This window comes from Epinephelus moara, chromosome 16 (assembly GCF_006386435.1).
Source record: "Epinephelus moara isolate mb chromosome 16, YSFRI_EMoa_1.0, whole genome shotgun sequence".
In the NCBI taxonomy this organism is placed as follows: Eukaryota; Metazoa; Chordata; class Actinopteri; order Perciformes; family Serranidae; genus Epinephelus; species Epinephelus moara.
This window is the reverse complement of record NC_065521.1, coordinates 36,784,390-36,807,551: the sequence shown is the minus strand read 5'-3', so window position 1 is coordinate 36,807,551 and position 23,162 is coordinate 36,784,390. Positions and strand designations below refer to the sequence as shown.

The window sequence follows — 23,162 nt, the reverse complement described above, 5'->3', positions numbered from 1 at the left end:
GAAGATTTGTGCTTGGGTTTTCACTTCACGTTAACAAGTCTGAGGAAGAGCCTGCGTGCTCGAAACGTCACGAATGACAAAATAAAATTATAAAGTAATGGGAGCTCTATTTGGTGTGCGGATCATCTTTTTCTTTTTCATCTTCAGTTGAGTTTTTTGATCCAGCACCCAATTGAAATTTTCTTTGGGATGTCTGTGTCGCCACCTATTTTTTATGGGTTTCACTTGACATCACGTCATGTCAGAACTGACGTGACAACTTGACCTTAAATATGTACCTTAACTCAACACTGACTTTTGGTTTCACATGGTACTATTGAACCCTGGTATCTTGTGTTTGTTTGACCCATACATCACCCTCCTCATGGATGTATGAAGAAATTACAGATACAGGGTTAGAGGCAGGTCCCTGTTCATTCCTATGAAAGTTGTTCAGTTCAAGCCAAAAAAGTTTGACTTCTGTGTGTAAAATTACCCGTACCTTCTGTATCATCGGGCCCATAGCGCAGGCACACCAGAGACTTTGTCAGCTAAGCAGCTAACTTCCACTTAAGTTGCCCACTAACCTGAGATGATTTAATCATGTGAATCGTGTCGACTTTTGAAATGTTATCAGACTGAATGAATCAAATTTTGAAAGTGAAATGAGTCATTTTGTAGGGGGTTGTGATGCTCAAAAAACATTTGCCACTGATTTACAATGTAAGTCTATGGGAAAAAGTCTTTTTGGTCTCCATGGCATCACGTGATGGATTTTAATTGCCCGATTTGGCTGCTATGTTAAACTGGCTCAGCACTGTTCCTTCAGGCTTGTTCTCCCTACGCAGACTTTGTCGCTCTTCATACTGTGTGACCTGACTTTATCCTACGCACTCGTCATATGATGAAGGACAGCCTGCAGCATATAGGTCACATGATCACCGCCTCAAATGATTGTGCATTACTTTTCATAGGTACAAGTACAAATAGTGAAAGAGAACAGCCTGTTTAAAAACACTGTTAAATAAACTGTAAAAGAACTGAGGGCCATGTCACAAAGACAGTGAGGACCTTCTGTTCATGCTTCCAAACACTTTCTCTTCAGAAGGGGTGCTGAGTGGAGAAAGGCATGATGTTTAATTTGGCATACTGCACACAGGAAACAAAACAGAAATATTCAATGAGCAACGTAAGCTTCTTCTCAGGCGTGTTTCCCTGTGTTGTTGAGGCAGGTTTGTTCATATCACTGCTGCACTTGTTGTCAATAGATAGTCAACTGTCTGACAGAGCTGATCATTATTGCACCAGCTTTTCCTTAAGCCTGTCTTTAAACCTTCTGTTATACAAAGTAATATTATTGATCTGAAATGCAAATGCACTGTGTTAAACACACCGGATACACTTCACTCCCCTACATTCAGTTATCAGCCCTAATGATCTGTTGCACTAAAACTGACCTTATATAAAGTGCTCAGAGGCACTCTAGTATGCAGATCTTACCTCTTGTGATCAGTTTTCCTTTTGCTCCTCACACATTGTCCTTACTGCTTGCTTATTTGTAATGCAGAGACAAGTGCTGTTATTACTGGACTCTGGTGTACAATACACAGTCGACCATACAAATCGTCCTCAGCCCTGCTGCTGAAATCCGTTTGTCCTCCGAGCCTTGATGTTTATGAGGGATTTTTTATTGGTTACAGACTTCAGAGGAAGAGCTGTTTGGCAACAGTGAAGAGAGTCCTGCCTTTGTAGAATTCCTGGAATTTCTAGGAGAGAAAATTGAGCTGCACAACTTTAAAGGGTAAGGATCTGACTCTGGTTTGAAGGCACTATATATACTCTGCCATACATAGTTGTAGCATGATGCCAAGCGCAATTTACAGTATGTCAGGCCAGCTACTTGAATGATGGTCATGGCACTGCAGTGAATATCTTGTTAGACATGGCTCTGTGTGCTTGCAGTTTCCGTGGAGGGTTAGATGTGACTCACGGGCAGACTGGCACTGAGTCTGTCTACTGCAACTACCGCAACAAAGAGGTCATGTTCCATGTGTCCACAAAGCTGCCTTACACAGATGGGGACACCCAGCAGGTACTGTAATCCAATACCAGGCTAACACACCTTTCATGATTCACTGTGAGCAGTCAGACAGGTTCCCTCTGGTTATTGTAGTACCATATTTTGCATGTTCCTCCCTGCTGTGCCAAACACCCGCAGCATATATTTGCAAGAACACAGTGGTAGTAAACATGAATCACTTTAAATTTATGCTTTAGTGTCCGCATATGTGAGCAGCACTCCTCCCTCTCAGTGATTTAAAGCACATTGTTCACACGACCGAGTCCTCCTACTCCGCCTCGCGTATTCACACAAACACTGATTAATTAGCACAAGCTCTCACACCATTTGCTGTCGTCGTTTGTACAAACACAGATGAGGCAAGGTCTATATGCTCAGTCTCCCCAGCAGTAGTGGGTGTTAGGCATTGGCTCCTCTGATCCAATAGCTGCTTGCTCAGGCTGTCGTGAGGAGAAACAGCAAACCCTTGTGGTGGTTTACAAATTTACATGCATTCAGATTTGAGACAGGGAAAAGGAAGAATTAAGAGGAAGCACCTCTTTGTATTTATTATGCTTTCTACAGTCTATTCACAGCACAAATCAGAGCCTGATTATACAACAAGAAAAGCAATTGTCATTTTATCTTCTTAATAAACACAAACTGAGGAAACTTAATATTTTTTTCCTACAGTTTCACACAATTTATTAGCTGTTCAGTTGGCAATGTGCCACATTTGCTAGCTTTGTGTCGTCATTGTTATTAAAACAAAGTGTTCTTTTAATGGCTGGTCTTTATCAACAATTAGTAGAAACTGCAACAATAGGTTTTTTTTACTTATTGTCTTCCAAAATCAATTTCAGGGAGCATTACAGTAAATTTGTCCTCATAATTTTCCCTTTCCGAAACCTGCAGATAACAAATAACATTAATGAATATCATCCAATGTTTTGCATCAGCATTCTTTCATCCTAAAATAATTGCCTTTCACAGCTTGCATTAATTCACCCCTAAATTAATTGGTCATTAAAGGGAAACTTCTTTTTCCAAGCTCTACCCCATTTTCTCATGTTTTTGTGTCTAACTGACTAATGGGAACAACAATTTTTGAAACTGGTCCAATACTGAGCAAGACTGCTGCAGCTGCCAGCTGTGAAAGCGTCAATTACGTCCACTCGAAGTGTTTTTGCTACTGACAGGTTAGGATTGTAACTGTAAGTGCCTGACAACATTATTGAAACAACTCAGATAGACATTTTTGTTAAAGAGTAAGATCCTTTTTTTTTAACAAGAAACAGCCACGAAATCACAATCATCAAACCCACCAGACTCTATTTGAATAAACAGCAATTTAAGCGTGCATAGAACCAGCATATTTTCACATCTAACTGGGCAAATTAAAGGTTTATTTCAGTGAAACAAGAGTTGGTAATTGTTGAAACAGAAAATAGACGAACCAAGATGGCTTTTGGGTGTTTTATTTTGCTTCTGTTGACTTTGAAAGAAGTGTGCTTTGCAATGATAAAATTACTGTTTCTTTAATTGGAGTCTGGTGGGTTTAGTGATAGTGATTTTCGGGGCTGTTTCTGGTAAAACAAAAAGATCACATTTTTTAAACAACAAGGTTTTTCTCTGTATTATTTCTTTTCATAATGTCAGACACTTAAAATAACAATTTGAGCCTGTCGGTGGCAAAACACAAACGCTTTTAGTGGACATAAATTGATGATGCTCATTTATGGATTACATTGCATCCAGTTTTGCCACTGCTGTTTGCAGCACTCTCCCTCAATCTTGAGGCCTGTACTACGAAGCCAGTTCAACTTACCCAACATACCTTTTCGTTATCAGGTTTGACTAACCCGTCACCCTGGCCGTCTGGATAACCGGTACTTAAAAGCTGGTTATCAACTAGTTCAGTCAACTCTGGGTTTTCCTATCCAGCCACTAGCGTGTCCAGAGGCGGGGGTGATGACTACGAGTGACATCATCACAACCACGAATGAAGGAGATGGCTTCGTATCATATGAGATGAAACAGTACAAAAGTATTTACAGTACTGTCCTGCAATGTCAGTGATGCGGGATGTAAATGAGTAATCTTATAACAGAAAATGTAGAGCCTTTGAAAATATTCACCGTCGGTCAAGATATAAATTCTGTGTAGGTATCACCAGGCTATATGTGACATTAGAATAGAATATTTTTCGAGTTAACCCTGAAGTTACCTCGCTATCTCCAAATCCTGCATACAAGCCTCTGGACCAATTCCAAAAAAAGTTGTTCCTATAAGGTACTTAAGACACAAAAAAGTTACCCTCTAAGTTGCTGTGTGGCTGGTGTATTGCAGTTGCAGAGAAAGAGGCACATAGGGAACGACATTGTGGCCATCTTATTCCAAGAAGAAAACACTCCCTTTGTACCGGACATGATCGCCTCCAACTTCCTCCACGCCTACATCGTGGTCCAAGTGGTCAACCCGTGCACTGACAATGTTCTCTACAAGGTAACTAATCTCCCTCAATATGAGCTGACATTGCCTCCTGTGATTAAGGCTTAATTAACCTTCATCTTACTCATGATTTTTAGGTGTCAGTCACAGCACGAGATGATGTACCTTTCTTTGGCCCGGCCCTCCCCAACCCTGCTGTCTTTAAAAAAGTAAGAGAAAGAACCTGTAGATCTGAACGACTGCGTCCTCTAACCAGTGCACTTTCCCCCTCTTGATAATCCAACATGTTGCCTTGTCTCTTTGCTCGTCTCTTCCCAGGGCCCTGAATTCCATGAATTCCTTTTTACTAAGCTCATTAATGCAGAGTATGCCTGCTACAAAGCTGAGAAATTTGCCAAATTAGAGGTGAGTTGTCGTAAAGCATTTAAAACATTTATAGTATTTTGAAAATACCCTTTGTTTCATTTCACTCTTTGTGTTTGTGTGTGTAAGGAACGAACAAGGTCGGCCTTGTTAGAGACCCTTTATGAGGAGCTTCATGTGAACAGTCAGGCCATGATGGGTGTCGGAGGAGACGACGACAAACTGGAAAACGGGAGTGCAGGAGGAGGAGGCTTCTTTGAGTCCTTCAAGGTAACTGGAGAGGCAGCAGCAGAGGTGGGAGCTTCAAACTGACAGCTTCACTCTCTGCAACTCTCTGCTTCAAATAAAGAAACAAAATTAAGCTAAAACATGTTTTCATAAACACCTTGCTTTGTAATTCGAAGATAGCAAGACTATTAGTTACACTTGGGCAATTTTAAAGGAACAGTCCACCCCAACATTTTTAAAAAAAAACTGTTTTTCCTCTTACCAGTAGTGCTGTTTATCAGTCTAGACTGTTTGCTTGTGTTTGAGATATCAGTCATAGAGACATCTGCCTTCTCTCAAAATATAATAGATGCCACTCAGCTAGTAGTGCCCAAAGCATCAAAAAACTTCATTTGAAAAACTCAACAGCAATGTCTCTTTCCAGAAATCATGACTTGGTTGCTCATAATAATCCACAGACCTTGTTGTGAGCAGTTTCCTGTAGGAACTATTTTTTCTCTACCTAACTACACCCATCAACCATGTCACCATGCAGAAGGAAGCGTGCATCTACTCATGGATGAGAGGCTGATGCTTGTGATAGTGTGAGATGTAAACAATAATGGCATCCTCCTTCGCTTTGCTGAGCTGTAATGTTAGCTAGGTCACTGGTGCTAGGTGAGCTAGCAGTAGATGCTCACTTCCTTCTGCGCGGTGATACGGTTGGCAGGTGTAGTTCAGTAGAAGGAAATAGTTCCAACATGAAACGGCTCACAACAACTTCTGTGGATTATCTTCAGTAACCAGGTCATGATTTCTGGAAAGAGACATTGCTGTTGAGTTTTTCTAATGTCTGTTTTGGGCACTGTGAGCACCACAAGCTGAGTGGCATCTAGTTTTATTATATTGAAAAGAAGGCAGATATCTTCATGGCCAATATCTTCAACACTCGGCAACTCACACCAAAACAATCTAAGTTGATACACGACAGGTAAGAAGGGAAATATGTATTTTTGATTTTGGGGTGAACTGTACCTTTAAGTCAAGCGTAGGCTTATTTCCATTACAGTAGTTTGACATTTAAGGACTATGTTTCTTTGCTTTTTCACCAAGGGTTGGATGGAAAATTGTCTTTGTGTCTCCTAAATATGAAGCGGTTAGCTTAGCTTAGCATAAAGACTGGAAACAGGGGGAAACAGGTAGTTAGACCTAGAATATTTCTCAAGAAATAAGTACCCACAAATTGCAATTTTTACACTTTGGCTTTTGTAAAGATAAAATCAAGTGAGATATAATGTGTTATTTAGCGAGCATTAGAGGTGCCAGTACTTGGATTTTGTTATTTTCGCACAGCTTAGTTAGCCATTTCCCTCTGTTTTTAGTCTTTATACTAAGCTGAGAGAACCTGATGCTGCTGGCTTTAGCTTCATACACCAGTGCTTTGCGTCTTCTCTTGGCCAGAGAGTGACAAAGCACATTTCCAAAAATGTTAAACTATACCTTTAAGTGTCGTTATAAAACTATAAAGAGTATTGTTACTGCACAGGAACAGTGTAAAATTGGTATCTACAGTAACCTTTTCTACCAGCTGTCAGATGTTTCCTCTGTGGATGTAAAGAAGGGTGTCTTTTCTCTGGCAGTCTCTCAGGGTTGTTCTTATCTATATGCAAGCTGTGGGGCTGTAAAGGTTTATCAATCTCCCTCAGTCTCTGTCAATTTGACTGAAGAGAAGCTCTGCTGCTCTGTCCTGCTGGAACACACCACTCCTGGCTTCCCGGCTTTTCTTTCTCATGCCTCCTTGCTGTTTTGTGCTGCTGTGCTCTCCGCATGCTCCAGTGTTCACTCACTAGTCCCTTATTTATATGATTCTGTCATAATATGAAAGTGGATGGATAGATTTCTTTCATCATCAGATGCCTTTGCCTTCACACTCTGTTCCATGTCTGCAAAGAGGTGCACTGGGCTTTAAACCTCTCCTGGCTGTATTTAAACTCAGTGTGGCGAGACATCTGCGAGCCACTTGGTGCTTCTACTTCTCCTCTCTTACCACCTATCTAGCATAATGACTCATCTGAACCCTCCTCTGGGCATTAAAGCTTAGCAGTGCTCTCTGTCGCTTCCTTGTCTGTCAGGATTAGCATCAGGCCGGCGCTCTCTGCCTGTAGTGGTCAGTGTTCAGGGACAGCCCCGAGGCTCCTCTCAGCCTGTAACGCCGTACAGCGATGCTGAGGGGGTCACAGGGGTCAGCGCCATCTGAATGTATCTCCTCCTCCTCGTCTCTCTCTGTAGCGGGTGATCCGCAGCAGGAGCCAGTCAATGGATGCCATGGGTCTTTCTCTCAAGAAGCAGCACACATTCTCTACTAGCTTCAGCAGCAGCTTTAACCACGAGCCCGCAGAGAGCCCCAAAATCCCAGGGATAGTAAGTACAGACCCACTCCTCCTGGTCTCGAGTGAGGCGACTCTCGCTTCCTCTGCCCACTCCCCCTCCCCCCAGCAGTTCTACTAGAGTTCATGCCCCCTCCTCCCTCACTTGCCTGCTGCACTAATGTCTCACAGAGAAGAGCTTGAGTGGAACATTTATGCCTGGGTCTTAAACTTGGCTCTCACCTTGCAACGGTTGCACATTGTCTGCCACCACAAGATGGAGTGACTGGACACTCATAGACCTGAATGCTTTGAGGACACAGGGGGAATTTCTCCCCGGGGTTAAAGCTGCTTCTAATACCTGCTGTTTATTACCTGTGTTGTCATTTTTGAAATCCCTGTGCATCTGCATTGCTCACAAGTGCTCACTTGAATTATAATGAATGTGGGTTGAGTCCTGTTTGTGTGTGTATGTGTGAGTGTGTGTGCATGTGTGCAAGATGAAGTGTGTCGTTTTTATTTTTTTAATGGTTATTATGAACAAACGGTTATTTCTGGCATCAGGTGAAAACCTTGTATCTGCAAACTGGCATTTTTTTTTGCATTTTGTTTTTTGGTTTACCAGTATATGATTGGTTCTGCAAACACTGTAAAAAGTTGAGTGTTGCATAACAATTTTTGGCCCCAAAGAGGAGCTTTTTGCCCTTCAGTTGTAAGTCAAACATGCCCTTAAATTGTAGGTACAAGGTCTTCACTTAAAGGAATACTTAACCCCCAAAATGAGTACTTCAGTCACTCACCCTGTGTTGTGTTAAAATCAAAAAGAAAACTTTGTTTTTCTCACATGCCTCCACACTGAACAAAAAATCCAAAAATGGATAATATTCTTAATCAGTTTAAGAATAGGGGTCCATGCTAAACAACAGTAAAGCTATATCAAAAACATCTGTTTACAAACCCTCACACAACTTGTGCAGACCCCAAAATAGAATCTGAAGCTGAACTGAAAGTGAAACTTATCTATGCCCTCTTCCAGGCCAGACTCCATTTACAAAAACAGTAATTTTACCTCATTGAACACGGGAGGTCTACTGCTGCCTCACTCAGTAGTTTGTTTTTGTTAGGGGCCGTACACATGCCGTGTCTTTAACCGCCTGGAAAACACGAGGTTGGGAGCTGGGCGCTGCCCTTGTGCCTTTTGGTGCCAGCTTTCAACAGCGCAGCGGCAGGTTGTGTCTGCACTAACATGATCAATTTTTCCATATCCATCACAGACTGATATTTAAGGAAGAAGGGAAAGATGTATGTTGGCTGTGCTTGGTTGTTCCTCGTCACATGACATGCGGTGTTTGCTGCTGCATTCCAAAAGTTGAACTCAGTTAATCTCAGAGCATAGCCTGAAAAATGGGTGCTTGCAAACACATGTGCGCTGCGACGGCATCACTCTGCCGTTTGATCATGCCTGCTGTGCATCTACATTAAAAACAATTAAATTGCAGGCGCAAAACTAACTGACCACAAACTAACTAACTGATGGAGGCAGTGGTCGACCAGCAGCTCCTGTGTTCATCGAGGTAAAATTACAGTTTTTATGAATGAAGTCTGGCTTTGAAGGGAGCAAAAATAAGTTTCACTTTCAGTTCAAATCCAAAGGTTTTAGCGATAGTGCATGTGTTTGGGAAGTACTGAGCATACAACTGGATAAATGAGACTTGGTTTATACTGCACAAGCTGTGTGAGAGTTTATGAATGGATGTTTTGATGCAGTTTTGTTGTTGTTAAACGTGGACCCCAATGACTTCCATTATTAAGAATTTTCTTTGGATTCTCTGTTTACCATGGAGGCATGTGAGAAAAGGTTTAAATTAAATAAATTCAGCATAACACAGGGTGAGTAACTGATACACAAGAGGTCATCTGGGGAATGTAGTATTCCTTTAACAGTGACTATGCATATGGTTGCTTGTCTGATGTACAAAGACTATATACTGTATATTTTGCTGGGCTGAGGGTATAGAAGTAAAAATCATTATGAAACAGACATCCACATTAATACTGTATTTCTGGATCATATTTGAAATTGCCTTCAAAAATAACTAACCACTTATTAACCAGCACTCTACATTGAAGAAGATATAAGTCGAGCTTGCTTTTTGCCCATAACCCTGTCTCGCTGTGAAAGCTAATGTATAACATGCTGTGTGTCCTCCTCTGCTGTTTTTATCTTCTCTCCATCCTCTTTCTCGCAGGCATATGGCTCACATAAACTGACTCATCACTTCTCTCTCCCATTCAGCTGCCTGTATTGCACCCATGTAGCCAAAAATGTCCCTCTTTGTATTCTCCAGTTAGCACATGCTTTGTATTTTGCTAACAACTGACTGCATGGAATCTCATATATATTTGTATATATCTCATGTTTTCTCTTCCCCTCCCTTTTACCCTCCTCTCTTCCTTTTGTCATCTGTCCTCATCACTATCTCTCTCTCTCTCTCTCTCTCTCTCTCTCTCTCTCTCTCTCTCTCTCTCTCTCTCTGTATCTCCTCTTCCTGTGTGGCTCAGTCATTGCTTGTCCCAGGCAAAAGTCCCAGTAAATATGGACGTCGAGGCAGTGCCATAGGGATAGGAACAGTAGAAGAGGTTCATGTCTAATTCTAACTACTCTCTAACTACTTGTTTCTCCTCTTTGCTCCTTTTTTTTTGGTTTTGCCTGCATGGCTCCACTGCATCATGGCCAAACACCTTTCTCTATACATTTCTGTATTTAACATAATATGCATTGTGTGTTACAGACAGGATATATTTGCATTCAGAGCATTAGCTCAATCTGTCATAAAACAGAAGCAGATATAGATACTCTCCTCCACGTTCTCTCATTAATTGAATGATTTCTCATTTCCAATCTTTTGGATTTTACATAGACTACCATCTGAAAATCATTTAAAGGAACAGTGTGTGAGATTCAGGGGGATTTAGAGGCATCTTGCAGTGAGGATTGCAGATTAGAACCAGGCGGCAGCCTCCAGGGCTGAAACATGAAGCCAGCACAGAAGCACCAAAAGAAAGTCAGTCCCCATAGACCCCCATGTCAAAATGCCCAACTTTAAAGCAGAAGTAAACATGTTTACAGCCTGGTACCAAAAAAAGACCACTTTGGTCTCATTAGCTAATTTCCCTAATTATGACAACTGTACAGGGATTTTTGTTAAACTCATTTATTACATTTTATTAAGGCTTAAAGTTATGCATAACTAAGGGCGGGCTGCTTTGAGTGACAGGTTATCTGCTGATAGTCTCCTCTCAGTCAGAGCCACCACTCACTTCCACACAGCACCAGCCTCTCAGCCAAATATGGTCACTCCTAGCTCCCAAAAGCCAAGCTGGCGACGGCTGAAATGCTCCACTCGAGGCTTCAAAATCGGAGTCCACAAACCAGTGGATGACGTCATGTTAGCTACGTCCATTATTTTCACAGTCTATGAATGCAACTAGCTGAAACTTCTCCAGGTCAGGATTCCTTCAGTGTTTATTGTTCAGGAGGTTTTTACCTGGAGCCGAATTATCAGCAGAGGCCTCTTCCTCTCCAAAACAAACAGAGCCAGTGATTAAAACGAGTAAAAACATTGAGTAAAGCAGTTTCACCTTGCAAATCAGTGTTTCTCCTACCCTGTTTGGCCTAGCACAGGTTCACTATAGCAACTGCTAATGTAAGCTCACCTTTTTGCTCTGGTAAATTCAGATCAGTGCATTTAGAAGGTTTTTACCAGGAGTTGAATTATATGCACAGGTCTCCTCCTCTCCAAAACAAACAGACCCAGTGATTTATAAATTCCCCTAAATCCTCCACACTGGACCTTTAAAGCAATTAAAGATAGGCACTGTTCTGTTGTATGACTGTAGCACATAGACAGTAGAACCCAACTTTGGCTCTCTTCTGACTAATATTGTAGATTTTCTTCTCTTCTCACTGTCCTATCTGCTTTACTGCAATATATGTTCGCCTTCTGTACTCCTTTATGACTATTCTGTATTTTAATCCCAGTATGCTTAAATTCCCTATTTGTTTAAAAATGATGAATATTAATGATTTAATGACGCCCTTGCAGAGAAATTATGAAGAAAAAAAAAAGAATCCCCGTCATGCTCTTTGAAGCCACATTGAGTTAAAAGGCTTTTTCAAGTTCTTATTTGAAGAGCTTTAAAAGGGAGATTGAATGAACAAAGCAGTCGCTGAGAAAGCATATTTAGTGGTAGGCCCTGGAGCCTTTAAATCCATCTTTCATCTCCCGCCTTAGTGTGCCCTGTGCTGGCTGAAAGACTGGCACCAGGGCTTGACATTAAGCCGCTAAGTGCATACTTTAACTTTTTTTTTTCATCATAGTAACAACTCAAAAGGGAGCTAGGTTACTGTTCAGCCTTTTTCCCCCAAATGAATACAATAAGAGTGAAATTCAAAAACTCCCCTCAGTTATAAATACATAGATTGATATGCTCTTGAGATAACTTGATATTACTCAATAATATTTAAGGCATTTGAAGTAGTCTGACTCTTACTGTCTTCCCTCTCTCCCTGGCAGTCTTTGATAATCCCGGGGAAAAGCCCGACCAGGAAGAAGTCTGGTCCCTTCAGCTCCAGGCGAAGCAGTGCCATCGGTATTGAAAACATTCAAGAAGTCCACGAGAAGAGGTGAGAAAAGACGCCTGCACATTACTGCTGTAATTATTTTTCTGTGTACCCATACACCATTTAGTATCATCTATCTCTTATGTATCTAAAGCTTCACTAACGTTCTTAACTTACAACCTTTTAGGGACTGTTCGATGCTTATCAGAGGAGGGGGTGGCTGCAGTGTGACTTTGTTACTTTTGCTTGTATTTTTTTATCTTGACCGTCCCCCACAGCTACAAATACTTTTCTTTTAACTAATTTTTATTTATAAAGCGCTTTTCAAAACAGAGTTACAAATAGCTTTATATGTCAATAATTAAAACAGACAAGACATGAAAACAAGTTATTTTAAAATAACTGATATTTGAACTGAACTGATAGGATTTCAGAGGATATTTGTAAAGGAAGATGTCCCTCCCCTAAGCCAAAATAAAAAAACACAAGTCCCTTCCCAGTGCTTAAAAAATAATTTGACATACCTCCCCCATTTTGCACCGCCCTCTTCCCTCTCATAAGTAACAAACAGTCCCTTACTTTTTATCTGTGCGTCCACATGAATTGCTTTTGTCTGTGTTACACCCTGTTTGCTTTTCCTCATATTTTGTACCACGTCTCATGCAGCAGCAGAGAGAGCTCCCCAAACACCCAGAAGACTCCTGACAGCGGTCACGTCTCGCAAGACCCCAAATCTGACAACTCGTCCAACCAGAGCTCCCCTGAGGTGCTCACAACCACCAAGAACAGGTGTGTATCTTAGGTTACAGCCATATCAGATGGATTTATTGATCGTAGAATTCACACCTTGTGTTGAAATACCCGTGTCTGTGTAGCCGCTGGGCAGTCCTCAGCTGCAGCAGCATGTTGAATGACTGTGTCCTATACATAAGATAAAATCAGGTTTGGCTGTGCTGGAGGGTGATAACCCAGGGTGTAGTTCTTATCTCGGTGGCAGGGCCCCATCCATCCCCGAGGGTCATGACCTCTCCCGCTCCTCCTCCAACGCCAGCAGCTTCGCCAGTGTGGTGGAGGAGAATGAGACAGAGGCCACGGAGGACTATGACACAGGCATGGTGAGTGCTACATTCAGCCTGTAAGAAAACATGACGAGTGCATAGAAATGATCTGTTGATCACTAAGTCTAAAATGTCTCTCATCTGCATGCTCTCCAGGAGAGTCTGTCATCTGCCGGAACGCCACACAAGCGAGACTCCTTCACCTACAGCACCTGGCTGGAGGACAGCGCCAGCAGCGCCAGCACTACCAGTCGGGGCAGCTCCCCAGGTGAGGGGTGGATGAGATGTTTGGAGAAGCAGGTTTAGCATATTAAAAATGTATCCAGCACTTAGAACGAATAAGAATTAATCAATCTCACAGGGTTTGTAAAACAAATAATAGCTTCTTTTACAAACTACTTGTTTTCTCATTTGTATATTTGTTGATTTATTCATTCACTCACATAAATAAGTCATAATAAGGGGAGAAATTATCAACTCATGCATGCAATGACTCATAATCATTTAATGCATGAATGAATGCAGGATGCTAAATGAATTCCTGCTGCTCACTGTGAAGAAATAATTAAGGCGTTATAAATGTATGTGATTTATCTCACACATCTACAGTCCTCCTCGAGGGGTCATCATTGAATAAACAGGATATTAGTTAGGCTTTCAAAGAGGGCAGTAGGACAGCAGATGACAATAACCACAGAAGAACACAATGATAAATTTAACAGAAATGTAATTTCAACAGTATTTCTGTTGTTCTACCAACGGAATTAAATATTTTAGCTCATTCTATATGTATAATTGTAATGAAGAAATGAACAGGCCATGGTATATGACTGGCTTCAGTTTCTTTCTTTGAGAATGCACACACAGCGAAGTGCAAAACATCCAGAATTGAAAAATATCACACAACTGTTCTCTAGTACATAATGCTTTGTTCACCTCCAAAAATTTTTTGACAATCCTGCCTTTCTCACGGTGGTGCTTCCGGTTTAAGCCCTTACATCAGTCATGTGAAAAATAGATCAGCCGATAGCAAGTATATGAAAGAGCACTGTCATATTATTATTATTTTTTAAATTTTTTTATTTTTTGGCGCCCATGTTAAGTGGTTAGAGCAGCAACACTGCCCGTGTGAGCAGCGCATATATGTCATGGAACTTCTTGTATTTATTTTGGCACCCATTTTAACAGGTTAGAGCAGCCACACTGCCCGTGTGAGCAACACTGCTCACACGCAACTTGACTGCTGTTAAGCTGCAGAACATCTAGAGACTAGTCTTTCCAATTTTCTCAACATGAAAAAAGGTTGAATATCATTTTTTTTCACCACAAAGCAAAAACATTATGTAGTCTCTCTACTCTTTTTTTCAGACACAATGTACTCAAATCTCCTCCATCTTCCATCTTGAAATGTATGGATACCCCAAGTTCATTTTAAAATCAATCTGCGATGGACATACATATGATTTAATACAGTGTTGACTTATCCTTCAGGGCCTGGTAAACCTGAACGAGGGAAGGGGACAGACGTCCGTATCAAACTGGAACGACCACACGATCATCAGTCCTCATCGGTGAGTCAACCCCACCGTAGACTTTTCTATTATTAGCTACCTTTGAATCACTTTTGCTGCTCTGTGTGATTTTTTTCAATATCGCTTTATGTGTGTTGTTGCTGATGTTTGGTTCTTGTACTTTGTTTTATGGCTGTTTGTGCATCTCTGTGTGCAGAACTGTTAGCTCCACCCATCTGGTTGTATCCTGGATCTCCATCTTCAGGTTAGTCTTTTGTCAGCATTCTCTCATGGACCAAATGATGCTTGAGTACTGTTAATGCACTGTGTATTCAGGTGTTTTCTATTTCACTGTTTAAATCATAATGCTTGTCAGGATTACTGAGGAATATACAAAATCAAGACAAATAGATGTTTTTGCAAGTTTAAGTCATTGATATAACTAGTGATGTGTGCATTCTTATTTTGTGTCAAGAGTTTTGACCAAGCATCTCTTTTATTCCCAAAGCATTCCCATAAGTCACAATCCCTCTGAGAGGTGAGACAAGTGCAGGTGTTCGCCATGATCAATGATGACAAGGACGAAGATGAGGAAGATGATAAAGAGGAGGAAAAGCAGGTGAAGCCTGGCCGGTCTGCTGCTCAGTGAGGGCCAGAGTGCAGCATATCCAGAAACCTGGAGGACACTGGAGAGGGTGACGCACAGAGAGGGGCCAGCTTTTGCACAGTGTTGTTTCCTTCCACTCTTTTCTTTGCCTGTTCTTTTCTTTGCCTGTTCACACATCTGTTGCCTAATTGTATGGGGTTTTTTTTACCACACCTTTTGTTTCAAAGGCGCACATTTTTATCGACAAATTGAATAGTTTTATTTGTAAAAGGTATAACTTTGATTTAGTTTGTGATGTTGAAACCCAGTTGTGCTGGCTGACAGGGTAAGGACAGTGCCATTGAGCTCTTTGTAGAGACTGTGACGACTTTTGCTGCAACATAGAGAAGATAATCGCCTGGATGGTTTTACCAAATGAACAAAGGTTTCGGCTCAATAAAGATCTCTAATGTATACATTGTACCAAATATTAAGCATCAGATAAGGGTGTTTTCAAACAAAATGTCTAATGTGATATAAGATTTTTCTGTTGGATGCTGTTTGGGTCCTGACACACCAAGCCGACTGTCAACCATTGGTCAATGTCAGGCTGTCGATGAGCATCTCTTGCGCTAAATCCTGTGGTGTATCCTGCACCATTGACACTAGTAGGCCCTTTATGGCTTTTTTTAGGCTGACACAGTGTGTTGAATCAGCGTCAGAGCCCGTCGGTGAGTGAAATCACTCTGATTGGCAGTTCAGCTCAGTGCACAAGAAGAAAACCAAAGTGAGGAAAGTAAACAAATGACTAAATTCAAGAAGGCATGAGATCGAAACAAACTTGTTATATTAGCTAAGGTTATTTTTTTAGCCACTGAGTTCTTTCACAGAAATTATACATAATTGTTTGTGTTATTGTTTGCTGCCACGTGGTAAATAGCATTTGTTCTTTCAACATTTGGCTGTGTTGTTAATGTGCTAACTGGCTAACTAGTGTCTTGATATGTCTTGTCGGTCTTCTGGTTTCCCTTTTTGAATGACAAATACAGACTACCACCGTCTACTGGAGAGTTACTGCTAGGTGGTTGTTGGCTGTGGTCCCTACGGTATGTTCAAGTGCAACTTTTTGGCCGAGACAAAGGCAACGTGAGGCGACACAACAGCCAGTCTTAGTCACATAAAGTGTTTTTGATGTCGGTTTGGTGTGTCTGGGCCTTTAAATGTCATTATTTTCTGGGTTAAAATCCAAATAGAAGGACTGTATAGCCACAGTTAAAGGAGTGTACTACTACTTCCTTTACAATCAAAATCTCCACAAGATTAGATCAGAATTTAACACCACAGCTCACAGTGAAGAGATAACATGAAATGGCCTTAAAACTTAAAGGGACAGTTCACCTCAAAAACAAAATACATATTTTTCCTCTTGCCTGTAGTGCTGTTTATCAATCTGTGCAGTGATGCAGTCAGAGGATGTAGTGAAAGAAAATAGTTCCTGCATGAAACTGCTCACAACAAGGTCTGTAGATTATCTTGAGTAACAAGGTCATGACCTCTGGAAGGAGACATTGCTGTTGAGTTTTTCAAATGTATTTTTTTATGCTTGGAGCACCACAAGCTGAGTGCCATCTAGTTCCATTATATTGGAGAGAAGGCAGACGTCTCTACAGTTGCTATCTCAAAAAACTCATCAACTCACACTAAAACAAACCACACTGATAAATAGCACTACAGGTAAGATAACAAATGTGTGTACTGTCTCTTTAAACATGCAACTTCTTTGTCCCTCAGATTTATTTTACCTCACTTTTTTGACATGTTCTGCAGCCAATAATGGGATTGCATTTTAGATTAATTGCAGAACTAATGTATTCAGAATCATTTTTAAGCACATTAGTTTCTCAAAACATATCGCAATACTGTTATACTCCAGTGCTGTCTGTGTGGTCTGCTAATGTAATGGATATATCCATCAACAAGTGATCTCAATGCTTTGTCCGTCTTGTCTGTTGGTGAGTCTGTTGGTGAGTCTCTACATTATGTTATGAGTTTCTTCTCTCTTTTATGTTTTTATTTATTGATTTGGTTCCTGTTGAAGTGGCATTTATAGCGTACATCTGTTCTACTTTACCTCTATGGTGACTACATTCAGCATCCTGCCATGTGCTTTTACTGTATGTGTTGCTTTTGAGTAAATTATGAAATGTTCACATCTGTAAAGCTCTGTCTATTTCAAGGGTCGGATCTCTTTCAGTGCAGTACATTTGCAATGCAATTATAATAAAACAGTGAATATTTATTTGCTTTTAAAGTGATGAAATAACTAAATACAACTACTGATTTTGTAAATAGATATCCTAGTGGAGTACATAGTGTATAATGCAGAGACCATTGAGTTGAAATGGGATTGACCAACATCCTGAAAACTGCCAAGTTAACAATTTATTGTTTTATTTCTTGTACTTTTATGTTTAAATATTATTTTGAGAGGAGCATTTTGTAGAAGAGAAATATTTTAAAAGCTATTCCGACTGTTCTGTAAAAGGGAAATCTCACAGTGCATCCTGCTGATCATTTCAGTTGCCTTATCATCACAATCTGATGGTGTAAGTATAGACAGTGAAGCAAATGGTCAACAGCTGGCAGGATTTACAATGAAATGAATGTTTTGTTGTTGTTGTTTTTATTGTAAATAAATGCCCTAAGACATTTACAGTCTATTGTACTCGCACTCTTTTGCCCTGCATGTCATATCACACACAATATTCTGAATGCCACACAGTGAAAATCCCTGCTGTGAAATGACTACAAACTGTAGATGTTCCACTTCCCGCCATCTTAATGAAAGCTGAGAGAGAAAGCCCCATGAATAAATGATTTGATGTGGCTGCCCACAAGTATGTAAAACTAGAGCAATCTAAAAGTGGAGGCTTCCCTTCTTATACAACTGTGCCACATGGAAGACACATTGGTTTTAATGAGTCAAAGGGAAATAAAACTGAATTACGACCAAAAAGAGCTTTCCAAATGAATCTGCTCACAAAATAAGAAGGGGACTATTGTAATATGTTTATAGCACTTCGTAAATAGGTTTAGACATATGCAATTTTACAATGGGAAAACAACACGAACGACAAAGTAAATACTCTCTTTTCTACTCTGTTCTGAATAGTTTGGATTTTTTTTAAATGCAAATAAGTGCTATAATATGTGCAAAAACATTCATATTGTAAGTAAAGTTTAAAAAAAAAAGGCCAGTCGACAAAGTGAAGGTCAGTTTTTGTGCATAAACAAAGCAGTAGCTTGCTGCTCTGAGCAAAGACCCCTGGGCCATGCTGGGTTTTTCTTGGCCTGCAGCAAATGTTTTAAATTCAGTCACAAAACACAGCACATACCAGGCATGTTAGCATTTGTGATATCACAGATAAAATTATAATTTTAGAATTTTATTAGTATAAAATAAGATATATTTCTTTAGTATTTACAGATGCAGTTATTCATGTTACACAGCATTTATGTAAACTCTTTGGTATGTGAGAGCTGTCATTTCCAAATTGAATGTTTTTTTACTATTTCGCATAAAACTGTTGACACTCCTCCCCCTCCTTTACTCATCAAGTGTTTATACAAGTCATGTGACCCCATTAGGAGGAACATCACGTGCCACAAGCAAAATTTTCTGTCTCATGTAGAGTATTTCCCCTGGGCTGCAGGTTTAAATATTCATATTCAAATGTTTGTTCAGATAAATGCTGATGACCTGTTGTTCTGCAGGTATGTGGTCCATAAACATCAAAACATGGCAGCAATTTGAGCATTTTGATTAATGATTCTGATTCTGAATAAAGATAACAGACAGCTACATCGAGCTCAGTAGTTACAAAATTGCCCGTTGCTCAGTCGCTGCAATCATCTTAAAGCGATAATAGAAAATATTAGAATTGTTGAAGATAATAAATAAAAGGCATAAAATTAACCTAGATCAGCTCAGATGTAAATGATCACAGACACGTTTAACTGTATTTGTATCTATTGTTTAGCTGTCTCAAACACTGAGTCGCATTTCTGTTCATATTCAAGGGTTCTATCTCAGATATTTATCCTAATTATCACTGAGCTGCATACATAAAAACTGAGGCGTTAATGGTTCAGTTGGAACGACCATTGCTGCTCAGATTGTTAGTGACCTCCAGTGGCGTCATTCAAGCATTGAATTTACCCACTGTATGTTGCTACTGTAAGCATAAAGGTCCACACCACAGAGTATTATAAATGATCCAAAAACAGTCTATAATGAGGTTTTCTGTATTTTATTTCATAATTGTTAAATAATAGTGCGTGCAAGCAAAAATCCAACAATGCTATGACTATCAGGGCACAAACACAGCTTATTTATTTATATTTGTCTCTACATTATTATTATTATTATTATTATTATTATTATCATTATTATTATTATTCGTTACAGCTAAAGTTCTCAGACTCCTTCTTTTAGAGGTTCTATATAATTGTTCCGGCGGAACCCTTGTCAGCTAAGAGAAACAGGAAGCGTGTTAATTTTCTGTTGCTCGAGCCGGAAGTAGGCTCCCGGAGTCACATTGAGGACGAAAACCCCGGTCAAAGGAATATTAGGTAATGTAACAGTATTCGTAAAATAAGTTACATAATTTCATTCGTGTTGTCAGGTAGTTATTGGCCAACACGTCTTAGCTGTCAGCCTTTTAGTGTTTAAATCTTGAATTTCACGTCCAAAGCGGAGCTACAGTGCTAACTAGCATTAGCAACAGCCCGAAGCGGGGGCACCCGGCAACTAGCGTTAGATGATCAGTTAAATTCTTTTCAGTTTGTGTTAATATTAATTCTGTTGCATTCGCTCAGTATCGTAAGTGCATTTAATTCATTTAAACAAGGTAAAGGACATCAGTTATTGTCGGTCGTCTGTCTGTTGGCCAGCTTAACCCTTACCCAGATACTGGACACGTTATCTGCAACTGAAAGTCATTTTCATTGCTGCATTTTAAACAAAAAGATGCCCATGACAGTTTCACGGCGTTTACAGGGAATTTTCAAGTGTCACAGTCTGAACCGGGTCATTGAAGTTGTGCAGCAACAATTATGTCCCCATAAAATACTTCCTCATATTTTCTTTAAAATGTGTCAAACAATAATAATAATAAATGTCTTAAATTGTAGATTAAGGCCTTCTTTCTCACATAAACACAGAAAAATAAACATTGAAAATACTTCTTTCCTTCTCTTTTTGTTTTTACTTTACTGACTTTTTTTGTGGGTACGTGCTCGGTTTAGTAATGCCCCCATTGCAAAGTAATCAAGTACTACAGGAACTGTAAACCATAAAATTATTAAATATTCTGCATATTCTATAATTATTTGTAGGTGATGATAAACTCTCTGATTATATACTGTGTATTAATATTTGGAGGAAAATTTTCAATTCTTCTTCTTCTTCTTCTTCTTCTTCTTCTTCTTCTTCTTCTTCTTCTTCTTCTTCTTCTTCTTCTTCTTCTTCTTCTTCTTCTTCTTCTTCTTCTTCTTCTTCTTCTTCTTCTTCTTCTTCTTCTTCTTCTTCTTCTTCTTCTTCTTCTTCTTCTTCTTCTTCTTCTTCTTCTTCTTCTTCTTCTTCTTCTTCTTCTTCTTCTTCTTCTTCTTCTTCTTCTTCTTCTTCTTCTTCTTCTTCTTCTTCTTCTTCTTCTTCTTCTTCTTCTTCTTCTTCTTCTTCTTCTTCTTCTTCTTCTTCTTCTTCTTCTTCTTCTTCTTCTTCTTCTTCTTATTATTATTATTATTATTATTATTATTATTATCATCATCACTATTCCATTTATTTATTTTTACTATTTTCATTATTTATTGTGTGTTCCTGAAGTCATTTTCCTCCCTCCCTGATGCTTTGTAGTTTCTCACCTCCATTACAATTCCATTGAGACCATTTTAATGTGTTTCTTCAAGTTCCACTTTGCTGAGCTGTGATCTAGATCTAGATCTACATGTGACCAATATAAACCGGTCTTCCGATAGGAATTATTGTTTGAGTGCCTGAGATATGCAAATATGTTTTCCTGCCATCTTGACAGGTAACATGACTCACTATTCTTATATAATGTAATGTCTAAAAGTTATGAGGCCAGAATGAATGAATAAATTGTATCTATTTATTTTCTATGGATCAATTAATTGTTTCATTACTGATTTGAAAGTTCTATGAAACATGTATGACCAACACAGTACTTTGCTCATGCCCACAGGACCAGTGACCAGTCAACCCGTTCCTGATGACTGTACTTTGATGATCATTAACAATGTTTATTTCAAAGGTTGCCCCTCGTCTGTTACGTAGAGCAACATGTAAGTATGAGCAAATATGTATTCATCAAACCGGTCTTAACTTAAACTATATTTTCTGTTCATGTTATAGATAACATAATTTACATTTTCCCTTAATCACCAGGTGCACTTCAAGCCCATGGAGAAGTTTTAAATATATGTGCACAACCGGTTCTTCCTGCTTACTGCTCCTCGCTACAACAAAAACTAAGAAACTACTCAACAGCAGCAGACAACACACCCCCCCCTCGATGGGTACAACTTGAGCCTGAACTGGAGGAGGCTCTGGTGCCGCGTAAACTGTCAGTAAGTCCTCTGGAGAGCTGGCTCTCCCTGCGCTACTCCCTTCCTCCCCTGCTGGAGTCCGCTCAGCCGCAGGAGGACGTTGGGCTGCTGGAAGAGAAGGTGCTGCCTCCCATCTCTGTCCCTGTTTTGGAGGATGGGGAGGGTTCAGCGACACCCCTTAAATGTAAGAATGTTCTGGAGATTCGACGGCGGAAGATTAACCGGCATAAATACAAGAAGCTGCTAAAACGGACTAAGTTCTTGAAGAGGAAAGTGATGGAGGGCAGGGGGAGGAAGAAGCAGGTGAGAGTTTATTTTCTTTTGGAGATAAATTAGGATCCTGTTATACGCAGGAGACACATTATGTCTTACTGTTTTGACAAATTTCTTCTTTCATTTAAAGCAAATTAATATCTAAGTATGATGTGTGATAGTTTGATAAGAAAACAAACACTAGTGTAGTTTATCTTGGTGTATATATTACCAACAACAAAGTCTCAACTCAATTTGAAATGTTTATTTTGTGCAGGATTTTTGTGTGTGTGATGTACAGTAATTGTAATTAAAATCTAAACTAGCTGAACATGAATTTACGGGACTGTTTGTTTGTCCTGTGCAGAAACGATTTGAGGACGACATGAAAAGGATCTGGACACAAGCTGGACTGAAGAAGGCTCCGGAGGGGTGGAACGCACCTAAGATCTTTCTCAAACATCACGGAAACAAAAGGGACTGAGAAACACTGACTGTGATTCAAGTTCGTGTCACGTGATCTCTCACACTGGACGGCTCTGCACCCCTCACTTCACACACTGCAGTTAAAACAATCAGCCTACTCTGTGTTCTTCGCCGCATGTCTCAGCGATGAGGACGTATTCCCCGATGGCATATGTACAATTATTTTTAACAAAGTGTACATAATCTAATAAAGATCTTTCTGTGTCAAGCCCAAGGCGTGGTGTGCTGTGCTTCTCTGTTGACCTCATTTTAGGCTGATTTAAGAATTACAGGCCTGCTTACATGTTTCCTTGTCTTACTGTGGATGGCAGTATTGTGCAAAATGTGGAGAAAAAAAGTGCAATTACCACTATCGCTGGTTGTTTAGTTATCTTTACAGCACAACTAAACCAGAAGTAGGAGCACCAAAATCCCAGTGGACTGTGTGACCCTTTTAATAAAATTAGCTCGCACAATAAAACCTTTTTAGAAGAGGCCTCAAAGTCAAATGACTTCCTTTGAGGGATTTAATTCCAAAAGCAGCCTTTTAAGATCAAATAGAGAGGAAATGAGGAGGGATCTTTTTTTAATCCTTTCCTTATGTGGAAGCTTTC

General features: G+C 39.9%; 2 protein-coding genes across 26 annotated transcripts in view; both read left to right on the top strand.

The window, feature by feature from the left end:
* The window catches only part of LOC126402424 (rap1 GTPase-activating protein 1-like), a 75,816-nt gene extending 57,901 nt beyond the window's left edge, over nt 1-17,915 (top strand). For 15 of the 25 annotated variants that reach the window (XM_050064379.1, XM_050064375.1, XM_050064388.1 and 12 more), the window contains 15 exons: nt 1,680-1,780; nt 1,942-2,071; nt 4,388-4,543; nt 4,627-4,698; nt 4,808-4,894; nt 4,982-5,122; nt 7,349-7,480; nt 9,988-10,065; nt 12,003-12,112; nt 12,716-12,838; nt 13,029-13,164; nt 13,264-13,375; nt 14,599-14,678; nt 14,836-14,883; nt 15,127-17,915. In XM_050064379.1, coding sequence (XP_049920336.1) covers nt 1,680-1,780; nt 1,942-2,071; nt 4,388-4,543; nt 4,627-4,698; nt 4,808-4,894; nt 4,982-5,122; nt 7,349-7,480; nt 9,988-10,065; nt 12,003-12,112; nt 12,716-12,838; nt 13,029-13,164; nt 13,264-13,375; nt 14,599-14,678; nt 14,836-14,844 — 1,467 coding nt within the window. In that variant the 3' untranslated portion in view covers nt 14,845-14,883; nt 15,127-17,915. Of the gene's footprint in view, nt 1-1,679; nt 1,781-1,941; nt 2,072-4,387; nt 4,544-4,626; nt 4,699-4,807; nt 4,895-4,981; nt 5,123-7,348; nt 7,481-9,987; nt 10,066-12,002; nt 12,113-12,715; nt 12,839-12,981; nt 13,165-13,263; nt 13,376-14,598; nt 14,679-14,835; nt 14,884-15,126 lie in introns of those variants that run through there. The other 10 variants (XM_050064378.1, XM_050064376.1, XM_050064377.1 and 7 more) reach the window with 10 other exon arrangements.
* A 1,817-nt stretch (nt 17,916-19,732) lies between these two features.
* On the top strand, nt 19,733-22,783 carry aurkaip1 (aurora kinase A interacting protein 1). Its single transcript, XM_050064887.1, has 4 exons — nt 19,733-19,836; nt 21,468-21,567; nt 21,671-22,134; nt 22,451-22,783. The coding sequence occupies exons 2-4, from the start codon at nt 21,522-21,524 to the stop codon at nt 22,565-22,567; spliced, it is 627 nt and encodes a 208-aa protein (XP_049920844.1). The 5' UTR covers nt 19,733-19,836; nt 21,468-21,521; the 3' UTR covers nt 22,568-22,783.
* The last annotated feature ends 379 nt before the right edge of the window (nt 22,784-23,162 follow it).

Excerpts from the sequence above, each read along its gene's own strand:
- aurkaip1 (XM_050064887.1), top strand. The coding sequence starts at position 21,522 with ATGTTTATTTCAAAGGTTGCCCCTCGTCTGTTACGTAGAGCAACAT. Across the intron at positions 21,568-21,670 it reads TCTGTTACGTAGAGCAACAT|GTGCACTTCAAGCCCATGGA; the intron begins GTAAGTATGAGC and ends CTTAATCACCAG. Across the intron at positions 22,135-22,450 it reads GCAGGGGGAGGAAGAAGCAG|AAACGATTTGAGGACGACAT; the intron begins GTGAGAGTTTAT and ends TGTCCTGTGCAG.